At 46.8% G+C, this 22,699-nt stretch overlaps 1 protein-coding gene across 1 annotated transcript in view; it reads right to left on the bottom strand.

The window, feature by feature from the left end:
• LOC146809396 (testicular acid phosphatase homolog) overlaps positions 1-22,699 on the bottom strand; it is a 188,357-nt gene that overhangs the window by 152,686 nt on the left and 12,972 nt on the right. Inside the window, exon 2 of the mRNA XM_085616225.1 lies at positions 18,739-18,834. Within this exon, the coding sequence (XP_085472351.1) occupies positions 18,739-18,834 (96 nt within the window). The remainder of the gene's footprint in view (positions 1-18,738; positions 18,835-22,699) is intronic.

Below are 22,699 nucleotides of genomic sequence, written 5' to 3'. Positions count from 1 at the left end.
TCGACCATTAATCCAAAGTGTCGTCTATCCTTAAACATCAGAGACATCTACCTTTAACCTAGAGTTTTCTACCCTTAAACTCCAGTGTCATCTACCCTTACACCCCAGAGTCGTCTACCCTTATGAAAATGTTGTCTACTCTTAATCCTTAGTGCCTCCTACCCTTAAACCCATGTTTCATCTACCTTGAAACCACAGCGGTGGTACCCTTAAACCCCAGATTAGTCTACTTTTAAACTTCAGTGTCTTCTAACCATGAACACCAGTGTCATCTACCCTTAAACCACAACATTGGTACCCTTAAACCCCAGAGTAGTCTACTCTTAAGCATCAGTGTCTTATACCCTTAAACACCAGCGCCATCTACCCTTAAACCCCAGAGTAGTCTACTGTGTTGTCGACCCTTAATCCTTAGTGTCTTCTACCTTCATACCTGAGTCTTCTACCTTTAACCCCAATGTCATCTACCCTTAAACCCCAGAGTATTCTCCCCTTAAGTGAGTGTTGCCTACTGTGTTGTTTACTCTTAATCCTTAGTGTCTTCTGCCCTTAAAACAATGTCTTCTACCCTTAAACTCCAGAGTTGTCTGCCCTTAAACACTAATGTCTTCTACCCTTAAACCCCAGAGTTGTCTACCTTTAAGCGAGTGTTATCAACCGTGTTCTCTACCCTTAATTTTTAGCGGCTTTCCCCCTTAAAACCATTGCTGTCTACCGTTAAGTGAGTGATGTCTACTGCGTTGTCTACCCTTAAACCCCAATGTCATCTAGCATTAAGTGGCTGTTGTCTACTGTTTTGTCTACCTTTAAACTGCAGTGACTTTTATCATTAACCCGCGTGTTTTCTACCCTTAAACCCAGGTGTCTTCTAGCCTTAAACTGCAGCGTTTCCAACCCGTGAACCCTAGTGTCATCTACCCTTCACGGAGAGTTGGCCACTGTGTTCTTTACCATTAAGCCCCAGTTGTATATACCCTTAAACCCTAGTGTCTACTGCTCTTAAGCCCCCGTGTAATCTACCCTTTATAGGTTTGCGAGTTGGTATTAGAAAGGGGCGTGTACAGGGTGTCTTTTCCTAATAGCAAGTTGCAGGGGGATGTATGAATGTTTTGCAACCGGAATGCGGTCGCAAAACATTTGAAGTTTTGCACCTACTTCAAGTAGGTGGTTGGCCAGTCGCAAACAGGAAGAGATCCGTAGGGGACCCCTTCCCTTGTGGTTGTGAAAACGTTTTTTAAGAGCAGGCAGTGGTCCCATGAACCACTGCCTACTCTTAAAAATTGAATCTGAAATGTTTCATTTTTCTTTTTAAAACGCATCGCGCTTTCCTTTAAGGAAAATGGGCTGCATTTAAAAAAAATGCTTTTTTATTTAAAAGAAACACAGACATGGTGGTCTGCTGTTCCCAGTAGGTCACCATCCCTGTGTTTTTAGTGATTCCCAAAGGGTCTCAAATTGTGACCTACCTCATGAATACTGATGAGGTAAGTCAATTGCGACCCCATTAGGAATCGCTAAATGTATCTGAGACACATTAATACACCGCATTTTGTCACTTCCTAATTGTGAGTCACAAAAAAAAGTTGCAATTGGGAACTCGCAAAATGTAGCGGTCGTACATGTGTCCCTTAGATCCTACCTTTTTTATAATTTGAACCCTCGCTCAGGAGTGCTTGTGGCCACGTGCACGTCATACCTAATTACACAGCAATACTTCTACCTGTCCTCAAAACTCTGAAGCGCTTACTAACACGCTTCATAATTACAATGTTTTCTAATTATCAGTTGTCTACCACATCTTTCTCAGCTCTTAGCCTGCTCTGTGGTGTCGACATTCCTTATGTTTGTGGTGCATGTTTGTTGCGGTCTTCCCTGTGCTGTGCAGAGGCCCCAGCATACCTGCTTCACTTGCATGAAAAGTATGACAATCCTTTCACCCGCAAAATGTTCTGTGGCTAGAACAGAAATCCTCCTAGAATCAAAGTATATGGGGAACTGTTCGCTAAATATCCTCTGTTTCATGCTTGATAGTAACGTTCATGTCATTCTGTCTATTTCAGAGAGGATAAACACACAGATGATGAAAAGTATTGGGGTGTGGCGTAGTTTTCAGTAGCCAACCCTGTCCCCCATTAGGATCTTCTGAACACCGGCTTCCTTCTTTGTCCCATGCTATGTCTGGTCTTGCTTCCACATCCCAAGTCTCTCTCTGACATAGTTGGGGAACATCAGATCTTGGTATCTTCCCAAACCCTTCTATATCACACAATTATTCTCTATTGTGGATGAAGGTGTATAGACAACGAAGAACGCCCCCATAAGGAGCAGGACACCCTTCCGGCTCCCCCTCTTACCTACTACCACAGGCCTCGCTGCCCCAAAGCAGAAGCACCCACTGTTCCTCTTTGGGGAGGGTGGGCCTATGGAGGTGGTGAACAGACAGAACAACAGACAGGGTCACAAACAGTCCCGCAACAGGTCAGCATGCTTCCATAGATCTCAGGGCTCTCTCAGTGGACTTTCCCTCTTCAGTAAAGCTTGTATAGAGAGTAAGACAATAATCTAATTTAGTGGCAATGACTGCATGGTACCAGAGCCAGGGTCATCCTTTGATAGAAACCCAAAGATTCTACAGATTAAGTTCTTTTTTTTAAAACAAATTTTATTGGCATTTCGCATGACTAGGTCCATACAATAAAAGAGACAACAGCTACTCCACAAACACTTAGCAATTTAAAACCACAACAGGTATACAAGGCAACTTCCACTCCTCCCCACTTAGGACAGACGAACAAAGCAGTTGAGCTGCTGCTCAATGGATAGTGAAGATTCAAAGTAGACCTCGGAGTATGTACTTTGCTTAGCAATAGTGCTTTAGGAAGGTATCCGTGCTTTAAATGGGCCGGTACTGTCCGATACTGAGTCCCGGCACTTGTTTTATTTTGAGGCGGAGAGTATCTGCACTTCTCAAGAGTGACGCAATACCTTTAATTGGCGAGTACCAGCACTTCTCAGACACAAGCAGGTGCTCTGGTACAGGGTACCCGCACTTCTTTTTTTCCATTTCAAGCTTTTGACGAGCATTGGAAGTGATTCATTTTTGATGCTTCGTCCTAAGCAAGTTCTTTTACACCCAATTCCAGAGCTCAGCTTCGCAACGGGCTGCATCTGGAGGAGAAGTTGTGAGCTTCACTTGGATGCTGTTTGCAAACACATGAAGCATGACCTCAAGATCACCTCTCTCAGGAGTTTACTTAAACATTGAACAGAGTGGCCGAATGACTTGACCACCATGGTGCTCCATGGGGACATCACAGTCTCAGTCCTTCTGAGGATGCACCTCTCAGGAGTTTACTTAAACATTGAACAGAGTGGCCGAGTGACTTGACCACCATGGTGCTCCATGGTGACATCACAGTCTCAGTCCTTCTGAGGATGCACCCCTCTCTGGAGTTTACTTAAACATTGAACCAAGTGGCCGAATGACTTGACCACCATGATACTCCACGGACGACATCACAGTCTCTGTCCTTCTGAGGATGCGCCCCTTGGGGTTGGCTATCAAGGATGCAAACCATGGCTCGGTTGGTTCAGGCACCAGGCACCCCAGCTCTTCCACTTGTAACATGAAGTGGAAGAGAGCATGAAAAGCCGTTCACAGGTCCAACAGAGCGGCACCACCTTGACAGATGGTCTGGGGCAGACCGCTCCACACAAACCGATCAGTGTTCCTGCTGCACTCAGGATAGGGGGTTCTCAATTCTTCCCAGAACCTCCAGTGCCGGGTCTTCAGTGGATGAGAAGTAGGGAAACAAGGCCTCCCATGTAACCATCTGATCAGTAAATTAGTGGACTGCAGTTCAGACCATTATGGTCAGAATCAAAAAGATTGCAAAAATATGACAATGACATTAAGTAAAAAAAAGATTGCAGCAAAAAGACGGAACTGAGAAAAGACGTCATTTAGAAAACACTGGAACTAGATAAGGTGTTCCTGAAAAACTCACCTTCCTGGCGCTGATTCTTTCTTCCCGGTGTTCCTGGTCGTGAGGACAAACGGCAGTTGGGGCAGTGGCGCGAGGCTGATAGCACCGCATTAACCACAAACTACATCCCCCAGGTGCCCCAGCAATCACCGGCGCACCGCTGACGACGCCACCTGCGCCCGGAGGCGCTACTTAACAGCGGAACGCCGAGTGCTCCCTGTGTTCCTGAAAAACTCACCTTCCTGGCACTGATTCTTTCTTCCCGGTGTTCCTGGCCGTGAGGACAAACGTCGGTTGGGGCAGTTGCGCGAGGCTGATAGCGCCGCATTAACCACGAACTACATCCCCCAGGTGCCCCAGCAATCACCGGCGCACCGTTGACGACGCCACCTGCGCCCAGAGGCGCTACTTAACAGCGGAACGCCGTTTGCTCCCTGTGTTCCTGAAAAACTCACCTTCCTGGCGCTGATTCTTTCTTCCCGGTGTTCCTGACCGTGAGGACAAACGGCAGTTGGGGCAGTGGCGCGAGGCTGATAGCGCCGTATTAACCACGAACTACATCCCCCAGGTGCCCCAGCAATCACCGGCGCACCGCTGACGACGCCACCTGCGCCCGGAGGCGCTACTTAACAGCGGAACGCCGAGTGCTCCCTGTGTTCCTGAAAGACTCACCTTCCTGGCGCTGATTCTTTCTTCCCGGTGTTCCTGTCCGTGAGGACAAACGGCGGTTGGGGCAGTGGCGCAAGGCGGATAGCGCTGCATTAACCATGAACTACATCCTCCAGGTGCCCCAGCAATCACCGGCGCACCGCTGACGACGCCACCTGCGACCGGAGGCGCTACTTAACAGCGGAACGCCTCCCGCTCCGCGGGACGCACGCGGGCGTCGCCGGGCTAAGCCCGGGCAAAGGGCGGGCCGTTTGTGGTCGTCAGGGGCCGAAGGAGGACGGGACAGGCCACCCCCCTAAATACCGTTATGTCGGGACCTGTACATTGTAAATGAGTGTCCATCATCACTCCTGAGCCATTATTGTGTATCTGTGTTTAAGCTAGGGGTGCTTCGCTACATTGTTCTCTATATGTGCATGAGTCATTGGCCGTCAATAACTGTGTGACCAACAACACCCAGTAGCTTAATTTGACGTGGCTGCAGTGTGTCCCATTGAAATACACGGAGTGTCAAATAATAATGGCTTCTTCCCTAAGGTCCGGGAGAAAGATCGTTCAGGATAGTATAGGGGGTTCTGTGTTTGGGACTTTAGATAATTTCATCACAAGAGCGGCCTGTGTTCTCGAGCACGAAATTATCCTTACCGAGAAAAGATTGTCCCTAGAGTTATTGGCTAAGAGATCCTCCCTTGGTAACATAATGTCTGCTGTTTCTCCTGAGCGCTTGCCAGCGCGCATCGAATTACACCCGGCGTCAAGTACTGAGATCGTGGGGTCGGATATAACTAATTATAGCAGTCTAGACACTACCCCCGAAAGTATTTCCATTCTAGAGAATGTGCCACCTGCCGTGAAACCCAATACCAATCCCCCGTTGCCCCCTGAAATAGCACCACGGCTGATAACTTGGAAAAGGGGAGTACGACCCAGCATGTCGATGGTAAAAGAAATAGGAAAAAACGTGGGGGAGGGACTCAAAAGGGTAGATGCGTTAAAGTGTCTAAACCCGATATTACTCCGAATGCAACCCCCCCCCCCCTAGCCAATTATACCACATCCATAGTCGCCCCTAGTCCTAGGTCTAATAAGGTAACATCTTGCCAGTCTTGTGTTAACCAGCTCCCAAATGGCATCCTGGAGACCCTTGAACAACTGTTAAAGTCGTTATTGCTTCCCATACTCGAGAGAGTCAAACAACTTAGTATAAATGTTGGGAACCTGGAAAGCACTGTGCTTGCCAATACGGCTATTTTAAATAAATTTATCGAGCCCATCGCTGATCATGGGCCAGTAACATCTCTAGGTATAGTTACAAATGCCCAGAACGTTTTGACTGGCACCCCTCATTCCATCTTGCCTAGCCAATTCCCTCTTGGTCCTACCTCTACTATGTCCAAAGAGCTAGTAAATACACCTGCTTTGGACTCCATCAGGGAAGAAGGTCAAACACACGTTGGAACGGGTAGGACGAAGTTGGCCACTAACAATCCTAGACCGCAGCCCAATAATAGAGGGATCACCGCGCCCCGGAGAGAAGGTCTGTTTCCTAAATCTCCGTGTATTAACCTACCCCCTGATTCTTTATCGTATACGGTAATCTTGGCAGGTGTTCCTGGGATATCCCGTGATAAGTCTGAGTCCCACAGAGAGCTTAAAAATAAGGTCATACATTGGCTTAATAGGAATAGGTCTCTCCCACCTAACATTAATACAGAAATTTTGTCTGTTAGAAGAGTGAGCTGGCTAGGTACTAAAACCAAGGATGTGGAGGGTGACTGCATAATCACAAACTTTAGGGACCCAAGAGTGGTTAGGCACATCTGCAGCCAACCCAATATCCAGGGCACTAGAGGAATTCTTACTTTTGATCTGCGCTACTTCTACCCCACTATCCATCATGGTACATACAATGCCCAGACTGATGGGTGGGAAAGGGTTTTTAGACGTCCACATGGCCCATTCAGACAGGATTTCCTCTTCCCCTTGTACAACCGATTTGGACCATTGAGTAGTATGGAGGGGGTGGATTGACTGGTTGATAACAACATGGGTTTCGACAGTGAAAGAAACAAGGGGTATGGAAGCATTAGCAGGGCGGAGCAAGCATTTTGTAGAGGTAACTCGGGGGGGTTTGAAGGGACTGGGAGTGAACGACTAAGCATTGCTCCCTCTATATCACCTGTGCTATATAGAAAACTAGATTTTCCTCTTTTACCTCCCGTTTCCTCTGAATGCTCCCAAGGCAGAAATCTACCTCGCAAAAAGTCAGCCGATTTAGTGTTAGCTCCCTATGTTAGAGAGGCCCAGCGTGACATGGCCATTCACACACGCTCGGAACCAAGCCCCCGCGAGATAGAGTCCCTACTTCCTGGCAAGAATGACAATTTGATTAACCCCCAGGTTTTGTCTCCACACCATTTACTTGTTGATAGTGTTCTCCAACAGCTTACTCTGGTCTCCTGGAACATAGCTGGCCTTAGGAGTAAAATCTCTATAGATGAGTGGTCCGCATGGGTGGAAAACTATGACATTCTGGTTTTCCAGGAGACATGGACAGTGGACCCGGTTTATCTATCTGGCTACCTTAATTTTCATAAAGCAGCTATCAGAGGGACCAAGGGTAGACCCTTAGGAGGTCTTAGTATCTGGGTCAGGCAAACCATCAAGTGTAGACCCACAGAAATGGTCATAGACAGCCCAGATCTCTTAATTTTATTGTTGCACCTCGAGGGCAGCCCCGATATCATGATTAATAATGTTTATAATAGAGGTCAGCCAGGAGGGCGTGGCTCCAACACCTTCTTACATCTTGATGGGTTTTTGGAATCAGTCAACCCCGATACTAATGTAATAATATTGGGGGATCTCAACTGCTGTTTGGAGCCTCTGATTGTTAATGGGAAACACTTATGACTGATGTGGATGTCTTATGGAACATTCCCTCTCTTGACCTTCCTCCTGTCAAGAAGTGGACTGAGTCCGCTATTCAGTGGACGAGTCTGTGCCTGGGGCGTGGTTTTAGGGCGGCAAATGGACGGACTGACTCCGATAAAATGGGTCGGGACACATTTGACGATGGTCTTCATCATAAAACTCCGCATGCCAAAAACATCTGGGCACGGAACTGGAATAGACTGGATTACCCCTCCTTGACCTCCATGCTCCGCGACTCTACCCCTACTCTTGTTGGCTTACCATCTACCTCTCAAGCCAAGGCCATTAACACCTGGCTGGCTGAAGGCTGCGACTCTGTGGCGCCCCTACGCCGCATCTCCATCCGCCGACCAAAGGACTCTAATAGATGGTTCAATGACCACCTAAAAGACCTCAAACTGAGCGCCCGACGGGCAGAGAGGCAATGGAGGAAAAATTACAATCCCTTATTAAAAACCCACTTCATTTCAGCACTGGACAAATACAAAACAGCAATCCTGGCTGTTAAGACCACCTACTTTTCGTCAAAAATTACTTCTGTTCAAAATAAACCCAGGGAAATCTTCGGGATAGTGAATGACCTGGCATTCTCAGACCGAACCTCGCCCAATATCCCTCCCTCCCAACCTCTCTGCGACCAGCTTAATACTTATTTCTTAGATAAAATAGCAACCATCAAGCTCAATATCCCTCCACCTTCTTCCGCCTTCGTCGATCCCTCCCCCCCTCCCCTCCCCTACCTGCTTACCTCCATCCCCCCCCTCACTCAGGACTCTTTTTTGGAGATACTCCCTAAAGTGAAGTCGGGGTCTCCCGCGGACGTCTGCCCAGCACGAGCCCTGCAGCAAATCTACTCCAGCTGCCCTGACCCCCCCATTGCCTTCCTCAACAGCTCCCTGGCACAGGGCGTAGTGCCCACTGCGCTCAAGGCAGCTACCATAGTGCCCATCCTGAAAAAACCTGGCGCTGACTCTTCTATCTCGGCCAACTATCGCCCCATCTCCCTGCTACCCTTTCTGGGCAAGGTGATGGAACGCCATGTTACCGCGGTGCTCAGCACCCATGTTGAGGCAAATGGGGGACTGGCATCCCGCCAAGCCGGGTTCCGTCCCAGGCATTCGACCGAGTCAGTCGTGGTCTCAGTCTTGGACAAACTCAGAAAGGGTATGGATGAAAACAAACACCAGGCACTGGTCCTCCTTGATCTCTCCGCCGCCTTTGACACGGTGGACCACACCATCTTACTCACCCGTGTCAAGGCGGCCGGCATCGGGGGATCAGTTTTGATCTGGCTCTCCTCCTTTCTGAGGGAACGCACTCAGGCGGTCCGGCTAGGCGACTTCACGGCCACTCCCCTCCCTGTCACTTGTGGTGTCCCCCAGGGATCCTCTCTCTCCCCCTTACTTTTCAACCTTTATATCTTTCCTCTCATCTTTGCACTACAGCAGCTGGAGGTCACCGTCTATAATTACGCGGATGACCTCCAGCTCATCTTTGATCTGTCCCCTTCTCCTCTCTCGGTCTCTAATTTCCAGTCAACTATGACATTTATCAGGGACTGGATGAACCACAACCACCTTAAGCTGAACCCGGATAAAACCGAGTTGGTTCTCACTGGTGGTTCGTCCAGTCCCTGGAACTCTCTCTTCTGGCCCCCCTTCCTTGGCTCTGCACCGACCCCCTCCACCACGGTCAAAACCCTTGGTGTCAAAATAAACAGCCAACTCACCCTCCATTCACAAATCAGTTCTGTGGTGTCCTCCTGCTTCCTCTCTCTCCGCACTATCCGCACTGTCTCCCGCTTCTTTTCCCCCCAAGCACTTAAGATCATTATGGCCGCACTTGTGATATCGAAACTGGACTACGCTAACGCTCTCTACCACGGTATCCCCGCATACAGTCTGCGTAGACTCCAGACCGTCCAGAACCAAGCAGCCCGGCTGGTGTACGGTCTCCCTCGGTATCACCACTCCACCCCTCTTCTCAGGGAGCTTCACTGGCTCCCTATAAAGGAACGGGCCCTATTCAAGATCGGCTGCATGGTCTTCCAGGCCCGCCAGGGCACTGCCCCCGTCTTCATTTCCTCACTAATCAAGTCTTATGTACCCGTAAGAGAACTTCGGTCTTCCTCCAAGTCCCTCCTTCAGATCCCTCGCTTCACTCGCAAAAAGTGGGGCGGGGCTAATTTCTCTACCCTGGCTCCAACCTTCTGGAATTCACTCCCTGACCATCTCCGCTCTGCCACTCAGTATCTCCCCTTTCGTAGAGATCTGAAAACGTTCCTCTTCAGCCAGGCTTTCCTCACTTAAACTCCCTCAAAATTCCCTTCACCTCTCCCGGGTCTTTCCCCCTCAGTTGCCGATCTCCCCAGCGCCAAGAAACCGCAAGGTGTATGTTGCGCTCTAGAAGTATTTTAAATTAGAAATTAAATTAAATTAGAAATCATAGCAGAATTGATTATGCCCTCATTAAAGGGGAGTTCTGGTCCACCCTAAGAGATATGGTGATTCTGGACTGCCCTGAGAGTGACCATAACCCCCTGGTTCTATGCCTTTTGCCTTGTATTGCCCACAGAAGTGTCGAGCAAACTGAGATAGTCACCGCTGATGCCCTTCTTACTAATAATCTACGTAGAGTGCGCTGGGATAGGGTCGCAATTGATACTGGAGCACTAGAGGAGATCAGTACTAAAGTTTCTTGTGCCCTGAAAGGCCTGCGCTCCCTTTCATCCCAAGTAGCCATCAATAGGGAGATTACAAAAATTCACGAGGTCTTATTTTTGGGCCTAAAAACTTACTTCTCCAAACCCACCAAGGTAAAAAAAAATAATTCAACTAAAGCGCAATCATTGGTACAACAAAACGTGCCGTGAGACTTATGGTAAATTGAAATCTGCCATTAAAACCAAGATCATGGGTGACATTCAAATAGCTAGGCGCAATTACCTCAAAGCCAAAACTCTGGCCAAACAATCCTGGGATAACAACCACTGGCTAGAGCTCTTGGCTCAATAAACACAGTTTGAACTAGGGAGTCCTAGGGAAAGTTTTAGAGACCACTAAAGGATTATTTCCCCAAACAACTATTGACAAAACGCAGAAATCCTAGGGTCTACGGACTACCTCTAAGTATTATTTAAACCTATGTGGTAGTAAACCTAACTTTTAGGAAGCTAGTGAGCGCAATATGCATAAGGGCAGATCCCTTTAAGGACGAGATCCCTCACTCACCATTGGTGACATGCTTCATCATAGGGACTCTCCTCCCAAGGGAAAAACCTAGTTCCCTTGGGGGCTACAACCCCCTCTCTGAGAGGGAGGAGCTCAGGGATGTTTTATTTTTGATGTTCAGGACTAACTAAGTCCACATATGATGAGCCAGGAAGTGTGAGCAAGGGTGCAGCGCAAGAAATGAAATTAGTGAGTCTGTGGAAAATAGTGATAGACTAAAACTGGCTAGGAGGCACCAAAACCAACTTTAATCAAAAGGTGCCTACTGTCAGGATTAAAAAGCAGTACACCTGCAGTATGGATTTAGAACTGCTATGGTGTGGGTTTTAGGTGGTCAACATGTTTCAGCCCACGAAGACCAAAGGTGGATCGGGCTTTCGTCAGGGCCTTTCAGAAAAACGCTACTGCAAAATGAAAAAATTGAATAAATTATACCAAAAAGGATATCGGGCCAATGCAATGTCATCAGCCTGTATTTGAACCTGCATGCACCCGCGAAGGCTGGGTACAGGATCTCACCTCTCGCCTGGCAACCGCTCAGGAAGGCAGCACCGCTCTATCCGTCGGTACCGCTAGACCAGGAGAGCCTGCTGCCGGAGCCTTTTTGGTATAATTTATTCACTTTTTTCATTTCTAAATCCATCCTGCAGGTGTACTGCTTTTTAATCCTGGCTCATCATATGTGGACTTAGTTAGTCCTGAACATCAAAAATAAAACATCCCTGAGCTCCTCCCTCTCAGAGAGGGGGTTTTAGCCCCCAAGGGAACTAGGTTTTTCCCTTGGGAGGAGAGTCCCTGTGATGAAGCATGTCACCAATGGTGAGTGAGGGATCTCGTCCTTAAAGGGATCTGCCCTTATGCATATTGCGCTCACTAGCTTCCTAAAAGTTAGGTTTACTACCACATAGGTTTAAATAATACTTAGAGGTAGTCCGTAGACCCTAGGATTTCTGCGTTTTGTCTAGAGCTCTTGGCTGCCAGCAAACTTAAAAACCTGACTAAGTTCTGGCATATTGTAAAGTGGGGTAATTCACTGAATGCACAGGTCCCCACTAACCACGTTCTTCCGGAACTATGGGTGGAGCATTTTGAGTCCCAGGTTTCAGGTTTTAACCTGATTGATGAAACTACCCCTCACAATTTCTGTGATATGACCAACACGCAGAATCTAGCATTTGATTGTAGAGAGGTCGAAGCAGCATTAAATCAGATACCCTGTGGAAAGGCCCCGGGTATGGATTGTGTCCCGGCGTACCTTTTCAAATACGATCGAGGAAACTGGGTACCATATATTGCTTTCTTGGCTACTGCCATAGCTAAGGGGGCTGCTATCCCCGAATCTTGGAAAGGTGCCGAGATACTGCCTATATTTAAGAAGGGTGACTGCTCATGCCCAGGGAACTATCGCCCGATCAGTCTGATCGACTCGATCCAAAAAATCATTGCCAGGATGGTATTAGCTAAAATTCAGATTTGGATCGAGCAGGAGGAGATTTTATCTCCCCTACAGGCTGGGTTTAGATCCTGTATCAGTACCATCGATCAGGTTTTTAGATTTCAATTGATCGTGTGGAAAACGGTCTACCTAGGCGGTGGCACCTTGTATGCCGCTTTTGTTGATCTTAGGTCAGCTTTTGACCTAGTCCCTAGGTCCAAATTATGGGGGGTCCTAGGTAGGCTAGGGATGCCCCCAGATCTTTTGAACATTGTAATTAGGTTGCACGATGCAAACTTTGCTTGGGTACGATGGGGGAATCAAGGGCAGGTCACAGATAGATTTGCAGTAACACGGGGTGTCAGGCAAGGGTGCGTCTTAGCGCCTACCCTGTTTTTGTTATTCATTAACAGGGTTGTGCAGTATTTTTCAACCATTTCAACAGACGCCCCTTCCCTAGGTGGTATTAAGTTTCCGTTACTCATGTTTGCGGATGACACCCTTTTATTATCGCAGACACAGATGGGTCTACAGGCGACCCTGAATAAGTTCGATGACTTCTGCCTTGATCATGACTTACAAGTCAATGTCTCAAAAACGAAGCTTATGGTTTTCAATAAGGGAAGACGTATGGCAGGCCATGTTATGATGAATAACGAGAAGCTGGAACAAACTAATGTTATGACCTATTTGGGGATCGTCCTAGAAAGTAAATTGAGTTGGAAGCCCCAAATTGATATCTTATCACTAAAGTTTGCCTAGCTATCCGGGTGCTTGGTAAAAGAGCTGAGACTGTCTCAGACCAAAAGGATAGGTCCAGCAATGAAGATTTATAACTCCAGGATTAGTTCTGCGATTCTTTATGGCGCGGACCTCTGGGGGTTTGCGGACCTTTCTTCTTTGGTTAAAGTCCAAAATAAATTTCTGAAGAACCTCACTGGTCTTCCTAGCTCAAGCCCCGTGAAACCATTACTATTGGATCTTGGGTGTCATTCAATAGAAGATATTGCCCGGTTTAAACCAGTGGCTCCATGGAGAAGAATCTGGACCACCCCGGAACTAGCCCCATATGCTAAGGCTATCCTGGATGTCCATTCCATCTTGGGTTCGGGAAACCTAGCATGGTTTAAGCAAGTTAGATTGCTCCTGGAGTCCATGGGCTTGGGAACCTTGTGGTCTGATCCCGCTGACAACCCCTTCCCCTATAAAACTACTTAAAAGCTTATATTGGTCTCATATCCAGCAGAAACATTTTAGTCACATCTCGGCTACCTCATTGACCGGCATGTTCTTGGTGTGTAAAAGTGACCCTTTATTAGAAGAATATTGGGATATTATCTGCAAGTCCAGTGACAGGAAACTCTATCACCAGCTAAGGGTCGGCTCCCTACCCATTAGATCTTTTAGTAAAAACTGGAAGGGGGAGGAGACCGAATCCTGTCACTGGTGTATCGATCGCAGAGAAACGATTGGACATATATTCTTTGAATGCCCAGCCTACGTCGCTCCCCGGGCGAAATGGCTTAAACCCATCTGCCGTAATATGGGCATTAGAGTGGGGTCAGTGGCCTTAAGATTACTGAGATATGACACGAGTGAACCCACTGTAATTGCTGTGGCCAAATGTTTAGGCTGGGCTCGGATTATTAGAGCAAGGTTATAATGGTAACTATGTGTCGTGTTTCTATCTAGTTTTTATCATTATTGTATTGATTTTAATTCTATTTATAACTATGGAGTTTTAATGTTTGCTCTTAATAGGAAAGTATTTTTACCATTTTTTAACTTTTGTTCTCATCTTTTGTATGCCTCTTTCCTGGTGGATGTTCTCTTTTTTTTATTTATTTTTTATAAATGTCTTTCATGATGAATTCAATCGAAATAAAGACTTATTGACTTGACTTGACTTGACTTGATAAGACCATTTGTGGTAAATGTACTTTAAAATGAACAATGCAGCCGAACCTTGAGAACAATTTGAATGAATCTTCTGCTGCAAATCAATGTCACAGTGGGAGGGAGGCGCTGCGGAAGGTGTGGGGGGGCTGGGAAGTTTGGGGGGTGTCCCCCCCAACAATGGATGAATGGGGCCAATATATTACACAAACCAGTACACTATAGGCCAGCAGATTATACAAACTTATTTAATGTTTTCACCTCGCAACTTTTTTAACTACTAAATAATATTTTCTATTTTTTGGGATGTACTTTATTCCATCATACATATATATATAAATACATCCCTACATCTATATATATCTATGTAGATATATATAGATATATATATTTTTTTTAAATCACCAAAAAAGTAATGTTTAAGGTGACATTATAGTTAGATATGGTAATAATATATTACTTTAAATTAAAAGTAACCTTAGAAATTCACTGGGAAAAAAACAAAGGTTAAAGTGACTTTATAGTTAGGTGATAACTTCAGTTTAAATGTAAGATTTTAAACTAAAAAAAACCTCAAATTCACCAGTTGTAGTTAACTGATATGACTATAACATGCACCCTCACCCAGTCCCCATGAGCAGCCAACCACATGCTGCTCACAGCCGATGGCCCGCATCCCTGCTCTGCATTCAACCCCCCATACTAGGACATACATGAAAACATTTTAAAACTAGGAAAAGGGACATTTTGGAGAAAAAAATCAAGACCGATAAATAATTTTTTATTCAATCTAATGGACATCATTCGGGGACTATAGAAAGGAGCCGGTAAGATCGAGATCTAACCTGTTTGGAGGGTCGCCGGAGACAATTTTGATAAAGAAGGGACATATCACTAACGCCAAATTCTCAGTACTGTGTTTCAGAGTCTGTACCTGTATTTTCACTCCTAAAGCGTGTTTGGGTTGCTAAAATGGCAAGAAAGCGCCATACTTCAACCAACATCAAGCGCTGCCCAGAATCGTTCTCCTGTGTTTGAAGAGAACTGGCGTTGAAAGACTTACTTCTGTCTCTAGCCTCCCTTTCGCCATTTTGTATCAAACAGTCCGACTATAGATGTACTAAAATCATCTTTGGCTTGGTGTATTCTTGCATTGTGGAGATCGTACATATGTTTTTTTTGTTAATTTTCTTCAATTTATACCCACGTATAGCCGCAAAGTTTCACAGGCCCATGTGTGATTTGCTGCTCCAATCCTTTTTTGCTTCCTTTGAATTATGGGACTTTTAGACCTGCTTTATAATGGAATAAACATGACTACAAGTCCCAGATTTCAAAGGGAACAAGCATTTGCAATGCAATAGGTCTCGCATTTACGCAAGTTTGAGCTATTAGCATTGTAAATAATAATGGCTTTTATTTATATTTTGGTTTTTAAAACCTAAATAAAAAGTATTGTCATTTACAATGTTAATAGCTTAAACTCTCACAAATGCGAGACCTATTGCATTGCAAATGCTTGTTTTACCTTATTTACAGACCTGGGGCTCAGTCCCCAAGTGCTATAATGTGTTTAATATCTATCTGCAACCCCTGATTGAGGAACTCACGCGTAAGAACTGTGAGGTCTTTAACTACGCAGACGACACGCAGTTACTGGTCCAGCTGGGTGATACACCAGAGGCCCAGGAATCAGTCAGAGATCTTCTGAGATTCACGGTCAACTGGATGACTAACAACTTCCTTAAAGTTAATGCAGATAAAACGGAGGTTTTGGTGGTGACCAACATAGCCAATCCTTGGGATGATCTGTACTGGCCCCCAGAACTCGGCAAAACCCCCAGCCCTGGGACGGTAGTGAAGAGTCTTGGCCTAAAGATCGATGCGGCTCTCACTATGGCCCCCCAAGTGTCGGCTGTGGTAGGTTCCTGTACTGCCGTGATGCGGCAGCTGCGTAAACTTACTGCCATTCTCTCTGCCTCCACGCTGCAGACTATTGTCTCGGCAACGGTCATCTCAAGGCTAGATTATGGCAACGCTCTGTACCTGGGCCTGTCACAGAAGCTGATGAGGAAACTGCAAGTCGTGAAAAACGACGCTGCCAGACTGGTCTTTTCTCTTCCCAGAAGTGCACATGCATCCACTCTCCTTCGTAAACTGCATTGGCTTCCAGTGAAGCTTAGGGTCCATTTCAAAGGCCTCTGTATGGCCCATAAAGCACTTTTTGGCAACGCCCCGGAATATGTCAAACAGCGCCTAAGGAAGTATGTTCCCGGTAGGTCCCTACGCTCTGGGTCTGTCCCAAATCTGGTTCAACCCAGATTCAATTTAAAAACTAAAGGAGGTAGTGCTCTCTCAGTGCTCATTCCTCAACTCTGGAATGACCTTCCTTCTAGCCTGAAGGAGGAATTTAACCTTCTTTCCTTCAGGAAAAAATTGAAGACATTTTTGTTTGGTACAGTAACATCTTCGGTCTAATTGGAGTTGGCAGATGGTTGGGAGGCGGCACGATGTTGTTGGTCGCCTGTTTAGCGCTTAGAGACCAGTGGTGATAAGCGCGCTATAAGAACCATATAACATTAACATTAAAATGGTTGTTGACACATCTTTGTAGATGTAGCGACAGCCATTCAGATCTTGTCTTAAATCTGTTAGCTCCGCAGATCTGCGGCGTGAAACGTACAGCTTTTGCGCCTTTATTTCTCAAAAACTACTGGATGGATTTAGACCAAATCACAAAAACACAGTTTTTGGACCAAGATCTAGCTTTCTGCCAAATCTGGAGTAACTTTGTTCAGTGGTTTTTGCAGTAATGCTGTTCAATTTTCTCAAAATGAACTAGGAAAATGCATTTTGGGGCCCTTTTCCTCAGCCCTTGCTTGACGGATCTTTCGAAGCTTTCCAGGAAGGAGCTCAGGAAGATCTGTCATATGGCGTCAAAGTTATATTATGCAAACCAAAAAATGCTTTTCCTATAGTAATGCAGACCTAACTATAACTATCCAGTGGAGACAGCCACTGGGTTTGTGTGTGTGTGTGTGTGTGTGTGTATGAGTGTGTGTGTGTATATATATATATATATATATAAAAAAGAGTAATAAATACATGCATCACCTATAGAAAGAATATTACCATAACATTAATTCAATTAAATATTTGAAAAAATAAAAGACTATTTAATAGGCAAAATAATTGTTGAGGCACCTACCAGATCAAAATAGTTTTTATCTGAAAGTAATGCCATCCAAAATAATGGAGGTCAATATAGTAGCATCAAACTTTTCCGGTCTTGAAGCTTTGGACTGTCATTATTACGTTGCAAACTCACACGTGTTATTGTTTCTACGTATTGCAATCACAATCTCACCTTATTTTGTCTTTCTAGTTTTTGCACCCTATATTGTTTCTGGGGTGGTTCTGTGCTTTGTTTCAGAAGAGTTGCTAGCCACTCTTTTTGCAGTGGAATTCACTGTGGCCACGTGTGTCATGAAGCCACTTGTTGTATGTGTGCTTTATAAAGTGCATGGCACAACAATATTATTTTCTTTGGGGAGACGACAAAAGGAAAATGTATGAAGGTGAAAGACACAAGAGTTTAAAAGTGACTAACTCCTTTCTACTATACAAGGGAAGAGAGACAGTCCTGATGTGTGTGCACTTTGGGTGCTTTTCTTGTCCAGCAGGGCCATGTACCTGGAATACCTGCAGTGGATATTAAGATGTCAGGACCACTGGCTGAAAGCACAGGATCAGTTGGAAAAGTTAAAAACATGGGCAGAGTGGCACAGCTGCCTGCACAGTGCAAGGACTCTCATGCCTAAAAAGAGCCTTTGATGCTGCAGGAATAGCCTGTCACTGAAACAACGAACAGGCCCCAACCCACCAGGAACAGCCCCTTGGTGACCCCACAGGAAGCACACAAATGAAATTTGGAGTAGCACCTGATGTTAAGAGGAACATCCCCTCAATGCTGCAGAAACAGCACTTCATTACTGCACACTTTTTCTCTCAAAGGCCCCAGTAGCTGCAGTTCAATGTCTTCTGAAATTGACTCTATATTCTCCCTTTGCTGCCATCAAGATCTGCCTCTGGATCCCGCCAAAGACCACCCTACATTGACCTTGGAAATCCATCTCTGGTGTCTTCAATGCTCCTGCCATTGTGACAGTAACAAATAGACCCCTTCCGGGATACTCCTCGGGCTTAATTTATAAAAGAATGAGTGCGAGTGCCGAAAGCTCTGCTCAGAAGCCCGCGGCCAGAGTTATTAAATGTCAGCTTGCTGAATGTGTACCCTTGAATCCACCTCATGCCTCTTTAATCCACTACCAGACACTCCCTGCCCCTTTATCTCTCTCTTGCAGGTTCCGGCTTTCTCCCTTTCTAATGGTTTTTCCATCATTCTCATTCTTTCCCTTTTGTGTGTTTTTCCTTCTCTTGATCCATGTCTGTGGGAGAAAAATAAGTGCCAGGCCTCAAAAATGAGTGTTGGTGGCTCCCCCGTCAACCACTGGCTCAAATTTAGCACTGAAAACTCTGGGTCAAACAGTTCAGTACACACAGGTTGCAGAGGGCCTGAAGTTCGTACCTGCGTGAGCTGCTGCAGACCCCCAGGCCAGGGGGCATCCTTGTGGGGGTCCTTGGGGTAGGTGTCTATCGGGGCTCGATCTCCATGGCGGTAAAGCTTTAAAGAAAAGAAAGAAGAATGAGTTATCATGTAATAAACTCCTGCATGAAAAACTGACTGACTTCAAACTGTAAATTGTTCCCTCTTTTTCCTATCGATTGACCAGCTCCTACGTCCATCCTCTGCATGCCCCGCTGTCTCAGCACAGCCTCCTCTAAATCACATGACTGTCTGCCCCAATCTCTTTTACCACATTTCTGCAATCGCCCTCACCTCATTTCTTAGATCACCACCTCTCCTTCCATATCCCTGCAACCTAACAATACTTAGGACCTTATTTAGAGGCTGGCTGGCGGGATACTCTGTCACTAACATGGTGGATGTCCCTTTCCCCATATTACTAGTGCATTGTAGCCTACTGCACTTGTAATACGGCTCTATTCTCTAATCTCCTCTAGCCTATCTATTCATCTCACCAACCATTTGCAAGAACTCACATAGCAATGATCACGCCTAACTCCTTTAATGTAACCTACCACAAAAAAACTGGAGAAAATGCAGGAAGCGATAACCTTGAAAGCACAACACTAATCAAAATAACTAATAACCACTGGATTAACCACTAACCTTGGGTTCCGGAGCAGAGTGAGCCTTGCCATAAATTGCACCAATATCTTGTCAGAGGTAGTAGGCGTTTTATAAATGTGATTACAATTCAAATGTGATAAAACAATGGTCAGAGAGATTAAGTGTCACTGACTGGCTGGTAAACTTAGAGATTCGGACATTAAAGCAGGAGTATTGACTAAGATGAAAAAAGTATTGTCTAATCAAAGTGCATTCAATTGACACTTGAACTTCATTATTACAAGATTATTGGTCCCATTTCAATTTTTTTTGCTGTATTTAGAAAGCCAAGATGTGTTGAAGTTATTAAGTCATTATAGATGTCTTTGCCATTTGACATTCCCTGCTTTTCCGATCATTGCTCCCCTCCGCCAGCTGTTTTTGAGATTCCTTTGGAACAGACAGGGGAGAGGGCGTGTCAGATAGGAGCAGCTGAGCTTCTGAGAGAGGAAGCTGCTTGCTTGGCTGGATGTTAGAGAGAGAGTGCTTCAATTAGACAGGTGTCCATCAGACACCTTTTTGGAGTGCTTGAGGGGCTTCGAATAATAGATGGTGTATTCCCATTATGTGAGGGGGCTGTATAAGACATTTACGTTTGCGAAGAATTAATCTGTGTGATGGAGCTTGTGAGGGGGTTATTCGTGAGACCGTCAGGTTTATGATGGTCAGGAAGGACTGTCAGAGGAACGCCTGGGAGAAAGATGTGTGAGAGGAAGGTTTGCAAATGCACCATGTCTGCAATGGACGGTACGCCTGAGGAGGTGGAGTCAGAAAAGTGAAGTCTGACTGATGTGATTCAGGGTAGGGGTGAACGGGGACAGCCTCGGATTGGGATCACAGTTATGTCCAGGCACACCCAAAAAAGTGGCCCATATTCCCAAATGGATAGTATTTTTTTATTTAGTTTTTTGTAGCATGAACTCCAAAGGCATTGAAGCAATTGCCACGAGCACCAGCTACATTGCACAAGATCAAATTCATTTTTAGGTCTCGCCTGGCGTAGGCTGCGCGCAAGCGCAGTCTCGCTGGCGAGATTTAATGAGATGTGGTATTTTCTGTAAGGGGCATTAAGCCCCGCCCCTCTTTTCCATTGGCTGGCGTCACCGTTTATGCTAAACGGTGGCCAGCCATTGGAAAAGAGGTGTCCGTGACGTATTTGCTCAGCTTTCTGAGCTGTCCCATTTGGACGGCCTCGCCTGCTTTGCGTTCGTCGCAAAAGGTTTCTTATCTTTATGGGGCCAAATACATGGCCCCATAAAGACAAGAAACCTTTTGGCAGAAGCCGAGCAAATACGTCATGGCGAGCGCTTGTGCGATGTGAGCATGCGCAGAGCCTTTCGGTCCTAGCGTCGCCTCTTGTTTAACCGTCTCGCGACCTCTCTTAGAGAGTCCCGCGCGCGCCCCCTCCCCCACACACACACACCACCTCCCATAGCAGAGGCTGGAATCTCAGGAGGGTCTCTTCCGACACAAACCAAGTGAGTTCCTTCACAGGGTGAGGGTTTGTATTCTGGGGCAGGCGGGTGAGGGTGCTGGGAGCTCCGTGAGGTCAAAGCGCTACTTGACCACCGAGGGGGGTCTCTACCAGAGCTTTCAACACAACAGATGGAAGCCGGCCTGCCCACCCTTCCTACAGGAACACAGTCCATTCACCTCTCCCTCACAACAAACCTTGTCGCTACCTGCTCACAGCTAGAGGGAGCCTGCCCATCACACCCTGTCCACCCCACTAAGGAAGCCTGCCTACCACCCACTCGCATCTGGAACCAGCCTACCACCCATCCCCATGCACATGGAGCCAGCCTGCCTAACTATCCCCTCGCACCTGGAACCAGCCTGCCCACCCCTCACACCTGGAACCAGCCTGCCCACCCCTCACACTTGGAACCAGATTGCCCACCCCCTCACACCTGGAATCAGCCTGCCCACCCCCTCGCACCTGCAACCAGCCTGACCATCCCCTCGCACCTGCAACCAGCCTGACCATCCCCTCACACCTGCAACCAGCCTGCCCCTCCCCTCGCACCTGCAACCAGCCTGCTCATCCCCTTGCACCTGCAACCAGCCTGCCCATCCCCTCACACCTGGAACCAGCCTGCCCATCCCCTCACACCTGGAACCAGCCTGCCCATCCCCTCGCACCTGGAACAAGCCTGCCCATCCCCTCACACCTGGAATCAGCCTGCCCACCCCTCACACCACCTGTGATTTTATACGTTGCTTCACCACAAACTGCGGCCATGCTCGGAGCTTCCCTTGGAGCGGGCGGTGGGTGGACCCCGGGGGTCTGTGGGGGGGGGTCTGAGAGGGAGCGCTGGCAGTAGGACTGAGGGGTCTCAGTGGATGCAAAGGGTCTCGGGCCCTCGTGAGCCAGAGAAGGGTCGTCAATGAGAGCAGTACCGCCAGTCCGCCCCCTCCCCCTTTACAGGGCATGGTAGGTCGAGTTACCCCCTCATGTCAGGCACACAGTTCCAATCTGAAGGTCAAGGGGCACTGGGCTGCCCACCGTACCCCACTACCCTTCCTGGCCTGCTGCTTCCTCACTTCCCAGTCAGCTCGCCCCCCCAACCACCCCACACATATCCCCACCCCCAGCCGGTCTTGGGTACTCGCTACTCTCAGAAATGTTGAAAGGAGTGACGTGGGCATCCAGCACCAGCGACCCCTGTAAGTTCAGTGAAACAATAAAGCGCAACTGGTTGCACAAGAGCACACAGAGGGTCCGCAGCGAGCGAAGCAGGCAGAATTGCAAAGTGCGCGGCTTGCACAACACAGCGGGGGGGCTACATCTAAAGAGAGGAGAGGTTCCCCCCCCCCCTCAATAAAATGCTTGAGCTTGGCGAGTGCCATGACAACACCTCCCCCCACCACAAAAGAAAGGTGAACAACAGGAAATACCGACCAGGCCACAGCCCACTCACTGGGGAACATTCCTAACAGCAGCCTCAACCAGCCCCGCTTTCAGATTCAACAAAACTATTTCGAAGAAATATATTAGTATGGAAATATTAGACACATTTCTATTTCTTATTAAAAAACAAGAGAAAAAACGACAATTTTAGTAACCTAAACAACAATGCACAGCTGTGTCCTTCCGCCACTACTATGTGTAGATTATACAATTTCAATGTTTCAAATTCTCCCTACCCAGACCCAAAACAATCCCAACTCAAAGTCCTACATACGTTTAAAACCTTCTACTAAAAATAGTAAACAAGGATTTGCAATGCAATAGGTCTCGCATTTACGCGAGTTTGAGCTACCGACATTGCAAATGATAATGGCTTTTATTTTT

The sequence above is a fragment of the Triturus cristatus genome, chromosome 7 (genome assembly GCF_964204655.1).
Source record: "Triturus cristatus chromosome 7, aTriCri1.1, whole genome shotgun sequence".
Taxonomy (NCBI): domain Eukaryota; kingdom Metazoa; phylum Chordata; class Amphibia; order Caudata; family Salamandridae; genus Triturus; species Triturus cristatus.
The sequence above is the reverse complement of the archived record's forward strand: the minus strand, read 5'-3'. Positions and strand labels throughout refer to the sequence as shown.